We start from the raw sequence: 13,757 nt of genomic DNA, 5'->3' as shown, positions 1-13,757 counted from the left end.
AGCATGAGTCATGTCCAAGCGTCAGCTGCAAGCTATCTTCATCTCCACCAGAGCCCTCCTTGGTGCTGGATGGGCAGAGGGAAGTGCAGCTCCTCAGCCTCCCCCCTCCTTGTCTCACATTACTCTGTTTCTTCTTGACATGGGACATGGAATGAGCAGCCATGTATGGAGCCATTGTAATTGTGCAGAAGACCTGGCAGTGCTGGTGCTTTATTTTTAACTCCAGGCAAGTCACATCATGTCTTCCAAAGGGCATGAAAAACAACCACCAGCCCAAGCACAACAGAGGCAGCCCGAACGGGAGCAGCCCCCACCTCTTGTCTTTTGCAGTCCCAAAGCCACATGTCTGCAGACCCCACATTCTGCCTCTGATCACCTACAGCTACATGGCCACGTACTGGAGCAGACAGCCCTGCAAACATCTCAAGAGCACAAAACGTGCTGGGTTCAAGCCAGTCACCCTGGGTTTGTTGGCTAAACTCACTCTTATCTACCTAGAATCAGAGGAGAAAACCAATGTCACCAGGTAAACCCCCAGGAAACCCCCAGGCAGGGCTGGCAGCACTGAAGCATGAATTCTGGGTTGCTGTGTGCAGGCACAAGGTACTGCCCAGCACGGCCACTCCTCAGCATGTTTACTGGGTGAGCAGGAGCCCCAGCCAGAAGGAAGATTGAATTTCAGATACTGAATCATTTGCTTCAAGCAAGTTACATCAGCAGCTAATTTGGCTTGCTTCTCACTTGTTTGTTTGCTCCTTCCTTTGAATTGAATGCTGTGCTTTGGTTGTATCAGAGCAGTCCCCTCTCGTCATGCTCTCCGTTTGAGAGCCAGTGCAGAACTCCACCAACCCAAGAGCTGGGATGGCATTTAACTACAACAGAAAACCACAGCGAGAAGAGGAACCTGCGTTTTAAAAAAAGGAAATCTCAAACGAAACCACAATTGTGCAGCTGTCCCAGCTCTGCCATTGCTGCAGCACATTTCAACACGCTTATTAGCATTTTTACAGAAATAAAGTGGTTAGCTATTGGTATGGTATTCATCATTGCTGTCAAATGTTGAACAAGCTAATGCAGCTTGGCATTCTGCAAGCGACAAGTGTTGAGAAACACTGCTGTGCTCGACCAGCTCCCATGACTGTTCTGCTGAGGAATTTTTCTACTGCAACGTTACATTGGCACTGAGAAAAGGCCGCTAAAGATAAAAATAAATGAGAGCCTGTTTCCTGTCCCATCTTGCAGACTGTGGTTTTGGGGCTGATACCAGAAAGGGAAGCTGGGTGTCCAACAGGAGCTAGGGGTGGCCCTGCACTCTGGGATGCTGCAGATCCCCTTGGACAGGCAGTTCCCAGGCAGACCTCAGGTGCATGCAGTGGAAGTAGGTGCAGAGCAGGAGAGCAGCCCTGGAAAGCCCCTGAGTTGCCTCCTTTCACTCGTTCCAGCCACCAGGGCTGTTTTTCTGGGCTTGTGAGTTACGTATCTGTGGGAGGAGAGAAACAGAATCTTTTTGGGCAAGCAGCTTGCCAGTCTGAAGTTGCCACAGGCTCTGGTGGTACCCACGCAGATGCTGGTAGCTGCTGGTAATGTCTTGTCTTCTCAGCGTCCTTTGTTTCATTTCAGTGTAGGAGGAATGGAAACCTTTACAGCTTGAATACATTGTGGGAAACAGGGAAAGCAAAAGTGCAGTACAAGCTGATGTGCTCACTACCAGCTTGATTTGCTACATGCAAATTGCTTCCGTTCATCAATGTTTCGGATGTAGCAGCTCATTAGAGTTGGACTACTATAGAAAATATGGCTAAATACAGGTAGAGAAACAGAATAACTGAAGTCACACCAAGGAAGACTCTTTGGAGTCAAATGCTAAAATCTTCTACCTCCAAATTCACCACTTGCAGTTCAGTGGTAAAGTATTTCCAGTGCATTGCTTTATTTTGCACTGCAGTTAGTTATATTTTTACACAGAGAGTGATGACACACTGGACAGGTTGCCCAAGGAGGCTGTGGATGCCCCATCCCTGCAGGCATTCAAGGCCAGGCTGGATGTGGCTCTGGGCAGCCTGGTCTGATGTTTGGTGACCCTGCACACAGTAGGGGGTTGGAAGCAGATGAGCATTGTGGTCCTTTTCAACCCAGGCCATTCTGTGATTCTATGACTCTATGATATCCTATGATGACGAGCAGCTGGTTGGACTGTAACACCCTGTTACAACATCAAGAAATTAGACCTGTTCATAGGCCCTTCACTCCTACAGCACCTGAGGCTTAAACTCTAATTTGTGTTTCCTAGACTTTCTGAACACATGGGGAAATGTAAGGCTGTCATCAGACGTGTTCATATGCTAAGGTTCTGCAGTATTAACTCTGAGCTTCCCTCACAAAACTGAACCAGAGATGACAGTAAGCAAAGTGTGGTCAGGAAACTGATAAACACATGCAAAGCTCCTCATGTGGAGGGAACAAACTCTGATTTGGATGTGTAATGAATGGTGACTAAGACAACGCCTTCTGATGCTGTGAATAGAATGAAAGCTGACTTGCTGACACTGGATCTTAATGAACATTGCTTAAGACACTGACATAAATTATAATACATCTTTTATAGCGCAAATATGGGTTGGAAGTCTTTCCATCTAATATGTGAAGCGGGCGTCATCACCAGGATTGTGAGGCCATCAAAATGCCTCTGGTTCTGTTTCAGCATGAAGGGAGTGCTGCTGCGTGTTCCTTTCAGTACCCACTTCTGGTATGCTCCATCAGGCCCCATGAAACATGAACAAGCTAATAAAATCATTCGTCTTGGCTGTGGTTAGTAATTCAATGAACAAGAAAGCAAGGGTGGGAGTGGTGCTGCTTCTATTTCAAGCAGCAACACTGCATAGCATTAGGATGTGACTGCTGCTTTACAAAACAAGCCATGATCTTTCATTGACTGTTACAGGCTGTGATAGCTGTCCATCTATCTGCGGGTGAAAATCTGCCTTTTAGAATCATTTAATACCTTTATTTAGAGAGTTATTTAGAGACCCACCCCGTTTATCAGAATCCTTAATCAATTGATGATGTCAGCCTGAAAGGTCTTTGTCACAACATCTGTCTCAATCACATCAAGCGAGCTGATTTCCTATAAATCTCTACAGATGCAGTATGTTTTCTTCAATCAGATAAGAGGAACAGATCACAAACCACTTTCTTAATAAACTCGGGATAATTATTCTCAAAGGATAATTATAAAGTGGGGAAACTGAAGACGGGTAACATGAAGTAACTTGACCCAGTTCTTCCACAGAGCAGAGGCAGAGCCAGCAAGAGACAGCAGCTTTCCTGGTCCCCTTTTCTCCTTTCATCCCCACTCTCTTTCATGTGCAGTGTTCCAAGAGAGCTCAGGGCTGTTGCACTGTCAGCTGTGGTGGTGAAATAAATACCCAGCTGTGAGTCCACAGCAAAGGCCTGTTCTGCACACCGCAGCAGGAAGGGGTAACAGAGTGGTGACACCACCAGCAGACCAGCTCACACTTCTCTTTTGGGGTTTACACCTAAAAAGGCCATACTTGGTCAACCAAACTACTCACCCTGTGTCAGAGAATCAAATTAACCAAGATCGATTCCAAATACCACTTTACCCCTACAGCTTTCCATTATTGCCCTTGCTTATGTCAAAAGAAACTTTATTCTGTGATTTATTACACTTTATGGACTTATACCCTCCACACGTGGTTTGGCTGCTGAAGAAGAGTGCAACTCCAATGTACTGTTGGAGGATTAAGTGCCTTTGAGAAGGTAAGCATAGATACAGATACGCTTTCCTTATACCCCTTCTGCTCCTCCCTGGACCCCAAATCACCTGCACAGCCAAACACCTCAGCCTGTAACACAGAATTTGCTTTGCATTCTGTAATCTGCACACAGTCACTGGAGTCCCTTTGAAATACAATAAATTGTACTGTAAGCCTCAGCTCACATGGTGTCTTTTGTGCTGCAGTGTGAAACCCCTGGTTGGCAGCAGGTCCATGGGTTATTGGTATAAGTTGCAGCAGCTCCTGAATGAAGGAATGCTGCCCGATATGCACAGCAGATAACAAGGTGTTAGGGTCAGCATCTCAGTAAGAGTGGAAGAGAACAAGAGAATCCCTTGGACCTGGAGAACAATGTGCAAAATGCCTTGACTGGGATAACCTCTGCAAGACCTGTAATTTCCCCATATCCAGCAGTGTGATGTGAAATGCTCCTGCAACAATTCTTCTACTTTATTATTGTCTATTGTACTTTGGAATCAGCTTTGCATCCTTTTTGTTGAAGACTCCACCGTTGCGGTGGAGATGGAAGAAATCACTCAGCACAGAGACACAGAAGCAACCCAGCTGGGGCGATGCCCCGTATTCTGGACTGCAAGGCTCTCACAACCAAAATGTCTGGAAATCCCACCATGCCAACACTCAGCATCTCCAGTAAAACCCTGAAGCCGATTTGCTTTTTCCTTCATTTGCACAAACAGCCTTGGCTTTCAGGGTTGCTCCCGAAGTGGTAACTAATTGTGATGTAGATGTACTAATGGTGCCATCCAGAGGTACTTGGGTGCAGCACACTGCTCTGTGTCAGCAGACTCGCTCAGTAGCCAGGGTCTAATTTCTCTCTGTTGACACACAGACCTCCTTCACTGATACGGGTATCTGTGTGACATTCAGATGTGGATTCACAAAATGCTTCCTGGTGATCAATATCAGAGAAAAACCAACTGTTCAATCCTAATTCTCCTGTAGGGAGTTAATAGGATTACACAGATCACAGATAAATAACCATGATATTACAAGCGACGTACTTTCTTCCTCAGAAATCATCACTTACTAGTCCATCAGAATGATTTCATTTACTTATGTAAACCCAAATTAAGAGAGAGAAAAAACACTTGAAAACTAACTAACATTGCAGATAGTCAGTGGCAAGCACCGATCCTACAGCCCACCTTACATCAAATTACAGACACTGTTACCAAACCATGCCTACTGCAAGATGGTATGGCTAAAAGGAGTCCAAACATTAAATGTAGGGACTGATGTCTGCACTGCATTTAGAGAGTCACCCTGAGTTGACTTCAACCTTGCTTGGGCAGTGCATAGTGGCTTCATTTTCCACTGGGCACCCCTGGACTATGCCATATTTATAACTGCACTCAAGTCTTCTACCAGGAGCTGCCAGGAGCAGGTATCAATAGCTCCTCTGTCAGTGAACACACATGATGATGGAGACACCTGCATGGAGAAGGGTCTGAAGGGCCATTAGAAAGAGGTGAGCAAGTCTGCGGGAGCTCAGTCTGATTTAGACATGAAGTGGAAAGACAGCTCTCACATTCCAGACTTCTCTGTGCTGAAAATACGTCTGGAGAAAAGAGGAGACATACAGGGTCCTTCACAGGGCTACGAGAGGTAACCCACAGGGACCATCTAGTTGGTAGTTTAATTAAACATCTTGATGCTGCTAGAAGTTTCAGACGTGTCTCGTATCAAGCGGAGAACACTCACAGTAGTATAAAAATAAATAAGCAAAACCCAAGAAACGAACCAGTTCTGCGCACTAAATGTGATGCAAAATTACAGCTGTAATTTTAGATGAAGTATTACAGCAGTAGTTTAACAGAAAATATCTCTTGAAAATCATAGAATCATAGAATGGCCTGGGTTGAAAATGACAACGATCATGTAACTTCAACCCCCCTGCCAAGGTCAGGGTCGCCAACCACCAGCCCAGGCTGCCCAGAGCCACATCCAGCCAGGATCAAAGAAAACATGCCTCCCCTTTCTGCTGCTTTCACACAGTCTTTACTCAAGATGCATTTTGCAAAGGAAAGCACCATCATGCAGCCAAGCCTGAAGGCTGCACAAAGAGATGTTTGTTCAGGCAACAAATGGACATGGGTGGCAAAGGAACAACCAGACAGGTCTCATGCATTCAATCTGAAGCACTATTCAGAAGGCTTACCAAGTTTGAAACTGTAACTCTTCTTTTAGAAATCAACGCGTGGCGTGAGAATTAAGAGTATGGCGTGGATTGGCCAAAAGGCAAGTGCAAAAAATCATTGAGTGCAGCTATTTCCCCTCTTTCCACGATGACCCAGGTGGAGCAAAGGCTGTGGGGAGAACACTGACCTGTACTTCCCCGTCCGCACCTGCACTGCCCTCATCCCGCACTGCTGGGCGCCTCCGACATCGCTCACGATATCATCTCCAATCATGATGGCCTGTCAGGGCAGTGAAATACGGAAAAATCGGTGTCAAGAGAATCTTATTTCTGCCATCCCTCACGCTCCTTTGACATAATAAACAGCTTGATTTGATGTTTAATACTGCCATCAGGCAAATTAAACAAGATAAGATTGTCATCGTATTGATTAAATGTCATTCTACCTTGAATATAATTCAGGCGATAGCTCCTCGAGCAATATACTGGGGCAGTATACATCTGTACAATTTGTAATCCAGCACGAAAATCAAAGTGATGTGGCACGCAGTTCAAAGAAAATGTTGAATTTTATGAAGTTAGCCCTGGTCTGTTCCTAACCATGCATTTATGTTATGCTCCAAGTAGTTTAAATTAAGCTCTTCTTTTCAAACATTTCCTTAAAATTGATATTCTAAGAGCTAGGCAAGACCTTAAGCTTGTGATCACTGAAATGTGTAATTTACAGAGTTTGATTCCAAGCCATTTTCAGGTTCATATAAAAATTCGGGAAGTCTTCCATGAGTGCAAAATCTAATTTATCAATTTGTGCACAACGTGACAAATGAACTCAACTGAGCACACTATCAAAAAAGGGTAAAGAGTAAGGAAAAGTAAGGAAAGCATTGCTTTTCATACTGAAGAAACTGCTTTTACATTTTGAAAGCAGAAGTCTTTCTAGCAGGCATAATTTCAGTTATCACTTCAGCTGATCATCAAGCTTGGAAAGTGATGGTTTGGTATCTTGTGTGTTCTCTCCACGAAATGAATTTCCAGAGTGTATAAATACAGTCAGTGTCTTAAGCTGAAACACATTTGCTCCAATTTCCTTCATCCCTCTCAGCACATTTGCAGTTCTTCCCTATACCTTTTCAGCTGACCCATATCCAAATGGGAACACCAGAATGTGAACAGAATTTCCACGGCAATCCAACTAGCAACCTACACAAAGACCTAAACTCCTCCTGGCTGCTCTCCTGATCACACATCCATTTACCCAAACTTTCCAAGCCCTTCTTGCCACGGAATCACAATAGGAATTCATGCAGCAATTGCTTTTTTCTGCGTTCATACTTTCCACAGTAAAGTCTCCTGCTCCATGGCTGTGAACTTTGCAATATGCTTTTGGGTAGACACTTGCTTTGTGCTACTTCATGACATGAACATACCCAACTAGGCAAGCAACCACCCTGCTTGTCCTGCTCTGTCCTGCTCTTACCTCTCTCTGCTCCAACCCATCCCATCATCACAGGCCCAATACCAAACCCCAGTGGGATCCAGGGCAGCACCTTACATAGGCACTCTTTTCCCCTGCATGCATGTATACCCTCGTCCTCCTTCTGTGTCCCCAGAGACATAAAGGAAACTCTTTAGAGTTCTCTTTAATGCTGTCAGGCAGGGAGCTGCTCTGGAACTGAGCTATGGGTGCCATGCATGAGCCAGGGCCATGGCTATGCAGCTGGAAAGATGGGATCAGTTTCCTTCTGTCATCTCTATTGCAACAGAAAGTGCAGTTCCCACTCTGTAAGCTGTCTACTGGGCAGGATTAAGTTAAATATATAGAAGACTAAAAGTACTAAGGATGCAGAGCTATTTTTAATTGTCATCTGATTACAACCTGTCATCTGATTAGAACCTTCTCCTACTTACTAAATAGCACATAAAGGAAACCTCAGGATACACCTACAGCCCATCTAAACAGATTATTTTGTGAGAGCCTTCATGTACCTACTGAGATAGGTACATGCACATCTGAAACAGCTTCAGCTGATAAAGCACAAATCCTCTTTTGAGTAATGCATCAGGAACAGCGTGCAAGATTACATACAGTAGCTACCAGCCCAGTTCATCTTTCATGTTGCTTTTAAATACCATTCATGTGAAGGATTATCATCATCCCTCAGGTGATGGGATGTAATAGGCCATCCCTGCAAGTCAAGGCTCATTTGTCTGGTTCCATGCTGAAGCAGTTTGTTTTGAAGCAGTTTATATATGCACACCCTTGCTTCATTCTGCCTAAGAGCAAAACCTCTGCGATCACCCTTTGCGAGCCTCTGTAAGGAGCAAGGAGACAAAGACTCATGGGATCACAGAGCTGGGGAAACATGGCCATAGGGGAAGAGCAGCAGGAGGCTTTGGGACAGATGGCATTGCCCACAAACTGCTTCAAAGCCACCACACGTTGGAGGGCTCAATCCTTTTTCATCCTTTCATTACTGGATGATTTTCCTTATCCGCTCTGCTTATGGAAACACACGTGCTCCCAGAAAGATGAATGGTTCCCTGCAGATAGCTCACCTTTCCCTACCACTGCACCAAACACGAAATGAGGAAGGGTTGATTTCAAGTAATGAGTAAATTAAGCATGAATACATAGGTGAAGAGAACAGAATGATGGGAGTGATTACATTTCTCAAAGCAGCTTGGGGGAAAATCGGTAACAGTAGTTGGCAGAGAACAATTTTGCCAGATTCTGTTTTTTTTTTCCCCTTACTTTTGTGTATACCCTTTGTTTTCACTCCTGGATCCTCAAAACACTGGAAATGAATGTGTTCAGAACACAGGAAAGGGCAGAGCAGGGTGGCTCTGAGCCCTGGGGAGAAGCGCGCTCACCAGGGCTGTATTTCACTCCATCCAGGCAAGTTTTCCTGCAAGACTCACAGCAGCTCTGCAAGTGCAGCTGCACATGAGCAGCGATGCCTGTCCAGGCCAGCTTGTGGCATACGCATACCAAAATGTACTCCAGCCCCGGGGGATTTCACAGATTTACTATCGGTGAAGGGCAATAATCACTAAAGGAGGAGCAATTATTCCCAAATCATTTAGGATTTAAAAAATCATTGGCAAGAAGATAGAGGTCAAAAGGTGCGCTGTCAAGGGAAATAAAAAAAACTCTACCTGTCAAACCTGGGTTTAACTTCCTCTCTGACTGCAATATGGTAAGAAGAGAAAGAAATATAAAACTGGAAGGTCATATACCCACAGAAAGAAGGAATCAAAAGATCCCCATTTGCGTTCAAATTTTACACGGGAACCACACCATTCATCCATTCAATCGTCTGGGGAAGGTACTGTTCTACACCAAGTAAAAAATTATTAGAAAGGACAAGAATGCAGTGAGACGTCTCTCTGGCTGTTAGAAAATCATTACAGAATTAAGATGGGTATAATTCATATTTCCCTAAACCCTACAGCTGATGAGAGATGGTGTGTGGCTGTACCGTGATAAATAAAGCAGACGTGTGCCAAAGCTGAGCAAAGCCATTGCCACTGCATTGTTCCAGTCAAACTAGCCCTTATTCCCCACTACCTAGCTCTGCCTGTGTTGCAATGCCCCACTTGCTGGGAGGAGCTCACACACAATATGTTAGAGGCTGAAGTCTATGGAAGGTGCAAACATGAAGATTCAAAGAGGGAAGCATGCTTCAGAAGAGTATTTAATACAATGAATGATTCTAGAGCCAAAAGTATTTAAGCCAAAGCAGATTTTTGCTATAGGCTTAATAACCCAAACTAAGTGTGCCAACAATGTAGAAATAAAATGAAATAAAATAAAGCTGCTGCACAAAATCTTGGTGTGTTAAGAGCCTTTGCCCAAGAAATATGATGCATTTACCTTTCTCCCTATTCCCCATGACCCAGCTGGTAATCTCCTAGGCTTCAAGATCCCATAGTTCTGTTAATTCCATTTCTATCCAGGCTGTGCAAGCATCAAACATGCACAGGGCACCACTTGTGGCCTCTGACCCCACAGAGTTTGTACAACAAGGCAGGTGAAACAGAAAAAGAAATACATGACACCTCCAGGGCAGATTTCCAAAGGGCCAACGTCTGCCAGGCCAGTGAATCATAGAATCACAGAATCATAGAATGGCTTGGGTTAGAAGGGACATCAAGGATCATGAATGTCCAACCTCCCTGCAACATGCAGGGCCACCAACCTCCATATCTAATACCAGACCAGGCTGTCCAGGGCCCCATCCAACCTGGCCTTGAACACCTCCAGGGATGGAGCATCCACAGCCTCTCTGGGCAGCTGTTCCAGCACCTCACCGCTCTCGTAGTAAAGAACTTCCCCCTGAGTGTTTGAAACTTCACCTGGCTGCTTAACTCTTCTTCCTGAGATGGAGAACCTTCCCATTATCCTGGTGATTGGGGAAGGGATGGCTGCACAGCAGCAGATCTGGGGGTGACCCCGCTCTGCTCTCATGCACTGCTGACCCCCACCTGAGGTGTGCAGGTGGCAGCAATGGAACTGGTTAACTGCCAGGGCTTTATGCACTCTGGTATGACCCACCATAACTCCAGGCAAAGCAGGACAATTTGCTACAGATAGAACTTCTTTATGATTATATAAAACTAGGGGAACCTTAACATTATTTAGGTTTTATTGTAAAGCTGTAAAAATCACCCACTGTTACAGCTGCCTTAAAACATACGAATTAGGTATCTCGGTAACCTTTAAGATGTGTTATTCTTTGTCATACTACTGAATCATAAGACAAATCTGGTTACCTCTAAGAGGTTTAAATTTCCAATCTATTAAAGTAATACTGGCAATCTGTTATTTCTAGGCCATTGAGGAAAGGTTAAAATGAAAATTGGACTTCAGGGAGTTCCTCCCATTCTAAGTGCAGGCTGAAAACATCTTGGCAGCAGAAGGTAAAGTCGGGGTCTCAGTAAGAAGCAGTTACCAAGGGAAATGACTGGTGATAACTCTATTGATTAAAGTGGCTTGAGAAATTTCAGGTTTGCCACTGTCTAGCATTACTGTGGTGAGACAGCTTTATTAAAAAGATACTTCTCATTAAACGTCAGGTAAAAGAAAACTGTAATATGTTTTCAAATGCACAGCTCATCTAGAATAATGGATTAAATGCATTCCACAGGTGGAATAAATTACTGGCAAACATTTTATAAAAGTAAAGGCTAGGAAAGCCAGTCCTCATCTTGCCATTACAAAGACATAAAGCTCAGTCGGGAGACAGATTAAAATGTAACACAATGTGCTACTGATTAAGGACCTTACTGAACAACATACCCTGAGTTTTTATTATTTTGTATGACTAATACAACCCAAAAAATCTTCCTCAAAAGAGCATTAAAGTTGCAAAGTTAAGCACTCAGAAGTTAGGAAAATCCACATGCTCTTCTGTAGTTTGTTGTAGGTTGCCCAAGGATGCTGACAGGATGCCCCATCCCTGCAGGCATTCAAGGCCAGGCTGGATGTGGCTCTGGGCAGCCTGGGTTGGTGGTTGGCGACCCTGCACACAGCAGGGGGTTGGAACTGGATGAGCATTGTGCTCCTTTTCAACCCAGATCATTCTATGATTAAATCATCTGTTCAAATCTCGTTCCCCAGGGCAACAAGAAACAAGAAACTCACTGAGAAACGAGTTGTGGTGTTGCAGTCGTGTTGAAACACATCCCTGTAATGATGTTCCCCACAGTGGTAGGGGCTGACATGTTGGCAAAGTGGGTAAAACAAAGTTTGAGGACCACCACATTGTCTACCTGTGGAAAAGGGCAAGCAATGGCATTACACAGAGCCTTGGAAAAGCCCAGAGCAGCATGCCATTCACATCTCATACAAGCAGAATGAAAACAAATCTTCATGCCTCTAATTGAGAGGCATAGAATCGAAGGGCTGAGTTATGTATGTGGGCTTTTTTTTTCTTTCCTTTGTTCTTTCTTTTTTTCCAGCTACTTTTTCTTCAGATGCCATTCTGTTTCTGAAATTGATTTTTTGGCTTGTTGCTTGGATGAATGGATTGAGTAATTGCTCAATATCTAGGATATTTTGTTCAGGCTGAGCTATCATGTTATTGGGAAGATATTGACAAACCGAAGGCAGTAGAGAAAAGAACCCCATGCTGGCTTAGGGGGCAGAGGGACTGAACTGCAAGGAAAGTTGCTGAGAGCTAAACACACAATTTTAGTAAGAGAAAGCCACTGTAATGATAAGGAGCCTAGAGATAATTGGAAGAAGAAAACATCCAGGAAGGAAACCAGTTATTTTTTGGTTGTTACCTAGAGTAAAATGAAAAGAAGGATATATTGTTTAAATGGAGATCATTTCATTGAATGTCAGAAAAAGCTGCCTGCCCATGAGATCTACTAAGCTCTGAATACTGTCCCTAGGGAGCTTTAAAAGGGCTGCTGTTTGCTCACTTAAAAACTCTCTGGACAAAACATGGATAAACATGGAGCAGGGAACATTCCTGCATGGGGAAAGAGATGGATGAGATGGCCTACTAGGTCTTTTCCATCTTCTCATTCTATAATAAAGTAAAACTCAAGCACACAGTGAATTACAGGGCCATAATTTCATCTCCGGGCTCCAGGGACCTACAAGCCACCCAAACTTCACTCCAATTGTTTATGATGTCACCAGAAGCCTGTGATGGAGTTATTACCTTGTAATTCACTGCCGTCTGTTAGTCATTTCGTACTCATCCTTATGTCCTGTGTGATATAACAACAGATCAATAAAGAGGGCACAAATAGAGAGGGAAAAAATGGGCTGTACTAAGCAAGCAGGGAGCAGCCCACACACTCAGTGTGTTTCTGGAAAGCCTGATGAAAGCAGCAACATGAGAGGGGATTTGGGCCAGTCGGTGCTTCCTGTCTTTCCCTTTAGGAACTGTACTAAAAAAAAACAGCAAATGTGATAGCAAAGGAAATAACATTTTAGCTGCAAATCCCCCTCCTGCAGCCCTCAGAGCAGCTGTTATCTTGTGAAGCACAACATCTTCCATCATTCAGAACCATTACCTGCTCTGGTGGAACTCCCATTTCTGCTAGGGCTGACTCAAAGAACGCTTTTGCTGGTTTTCCCACTACTTCAGCTTGAACATCACAGGCATACTGGAAAAAAAAAAGAGAGAGGAAGACACAGATAACACTATTAAGATCAGAAAAGGATTTGTTCAACTTCGTAGCTTCAGTCAATTGTATAAAAAGTATGTAATTATTGATTTTCAGCTTTAAATAACATGATGGGTTAGCAGTTGAAGATTACTATCTGGTAGCTTGGATATCAGGAGTGTTCAGTGCTCTCTGTCAAAAGAGAAAGTCCTCTTGAAGCATCCTGAGCTACAAACCTGCTTGATTCTCTGTCGTGACAGCAGCCTACCAAGTGAGTTCCAGTATCCTTCCAGTTTGTGAGAGCCCCACTCTGACAGAAATAACAAAAACCTTCACATTAAAAGATGTGGAGAGTTCATTCAACCTCCCAGCATACTTTTAATGGCTAAAGTAACCAGTCGGAGTTGAAAAGCTCCAGTGCTTTCAGGTGCTGAAAACCTGAAAACATAAAGCATTTCTAGCTTGTTCCATGATGATGAAAAGTGCAAACTTCTTTTTGGGAAGGCAGAAAATCTCTCCAAAACTCATACTTATCCAAATGAATGTGCTTCAAGCATACATTGCATCCACTATCTTCTGTGCTTGTGTATTTTGTTTTATTATTCACAGTATGAATTTTTTTAGAATCTCTCTACAAGCCTCTTTAAAGGAGTGCAATGATTGTTCCCTTCTCTCAC

The 13,757-nt window shown here is 43.9% G+C and overlaps 1 protein-coding gene across 1 annotated transcript in view; it reads right to left on the bottom strand.

The window, feature by feature from the left end:
• The window catches only part of LOC122175736 (phospholysine phosphohistidine inorganic pyrophosphate phosphatase), a 68,456-nt gene that overhangs the window by 40,040 nt on the left and 14,659 nt on the right, over positions 1-13,757 (bottom strand). Inside the window, exons 5-6 of the mRNA XM_042863621.1 lie at positions 12,988-13,080; positions 6,144-6,235 (exon numbers count right to left, since the gene is read on the bottom strand). Coding sequence (XP_042719555.1) covers positions 6,144-6,235; positions 12,988-13,080 — 185 coding nt within the window. The remainder of the gene's footprint in view (positions 1-6,143; positions 6,236-12,987; positions 13,081-13,757) is intronic.

This window comes from Lagopus leucura, unplaced genomic scaffold (genome assembly GCF_019238085.1).
Source record: "Lagopus leucura isolate 7727_CA_CO unplaced genomic scaffold, USGS_WTPT01 Super-Scaffold_741, whole genome shotgun sequence".
In the NCBI taxonomy this organism is placed as follows: domain Eukaryota; kingdom Metazoa; phylum Chordata; class Aves; order Galliformes; family Phasianidae; genus Lagopus; species Lagopus leucura.
Note: the sequence above shows the minus strand (reverse complement) of the source record. Positions and strands in the feature narration are given on the sequence as shown.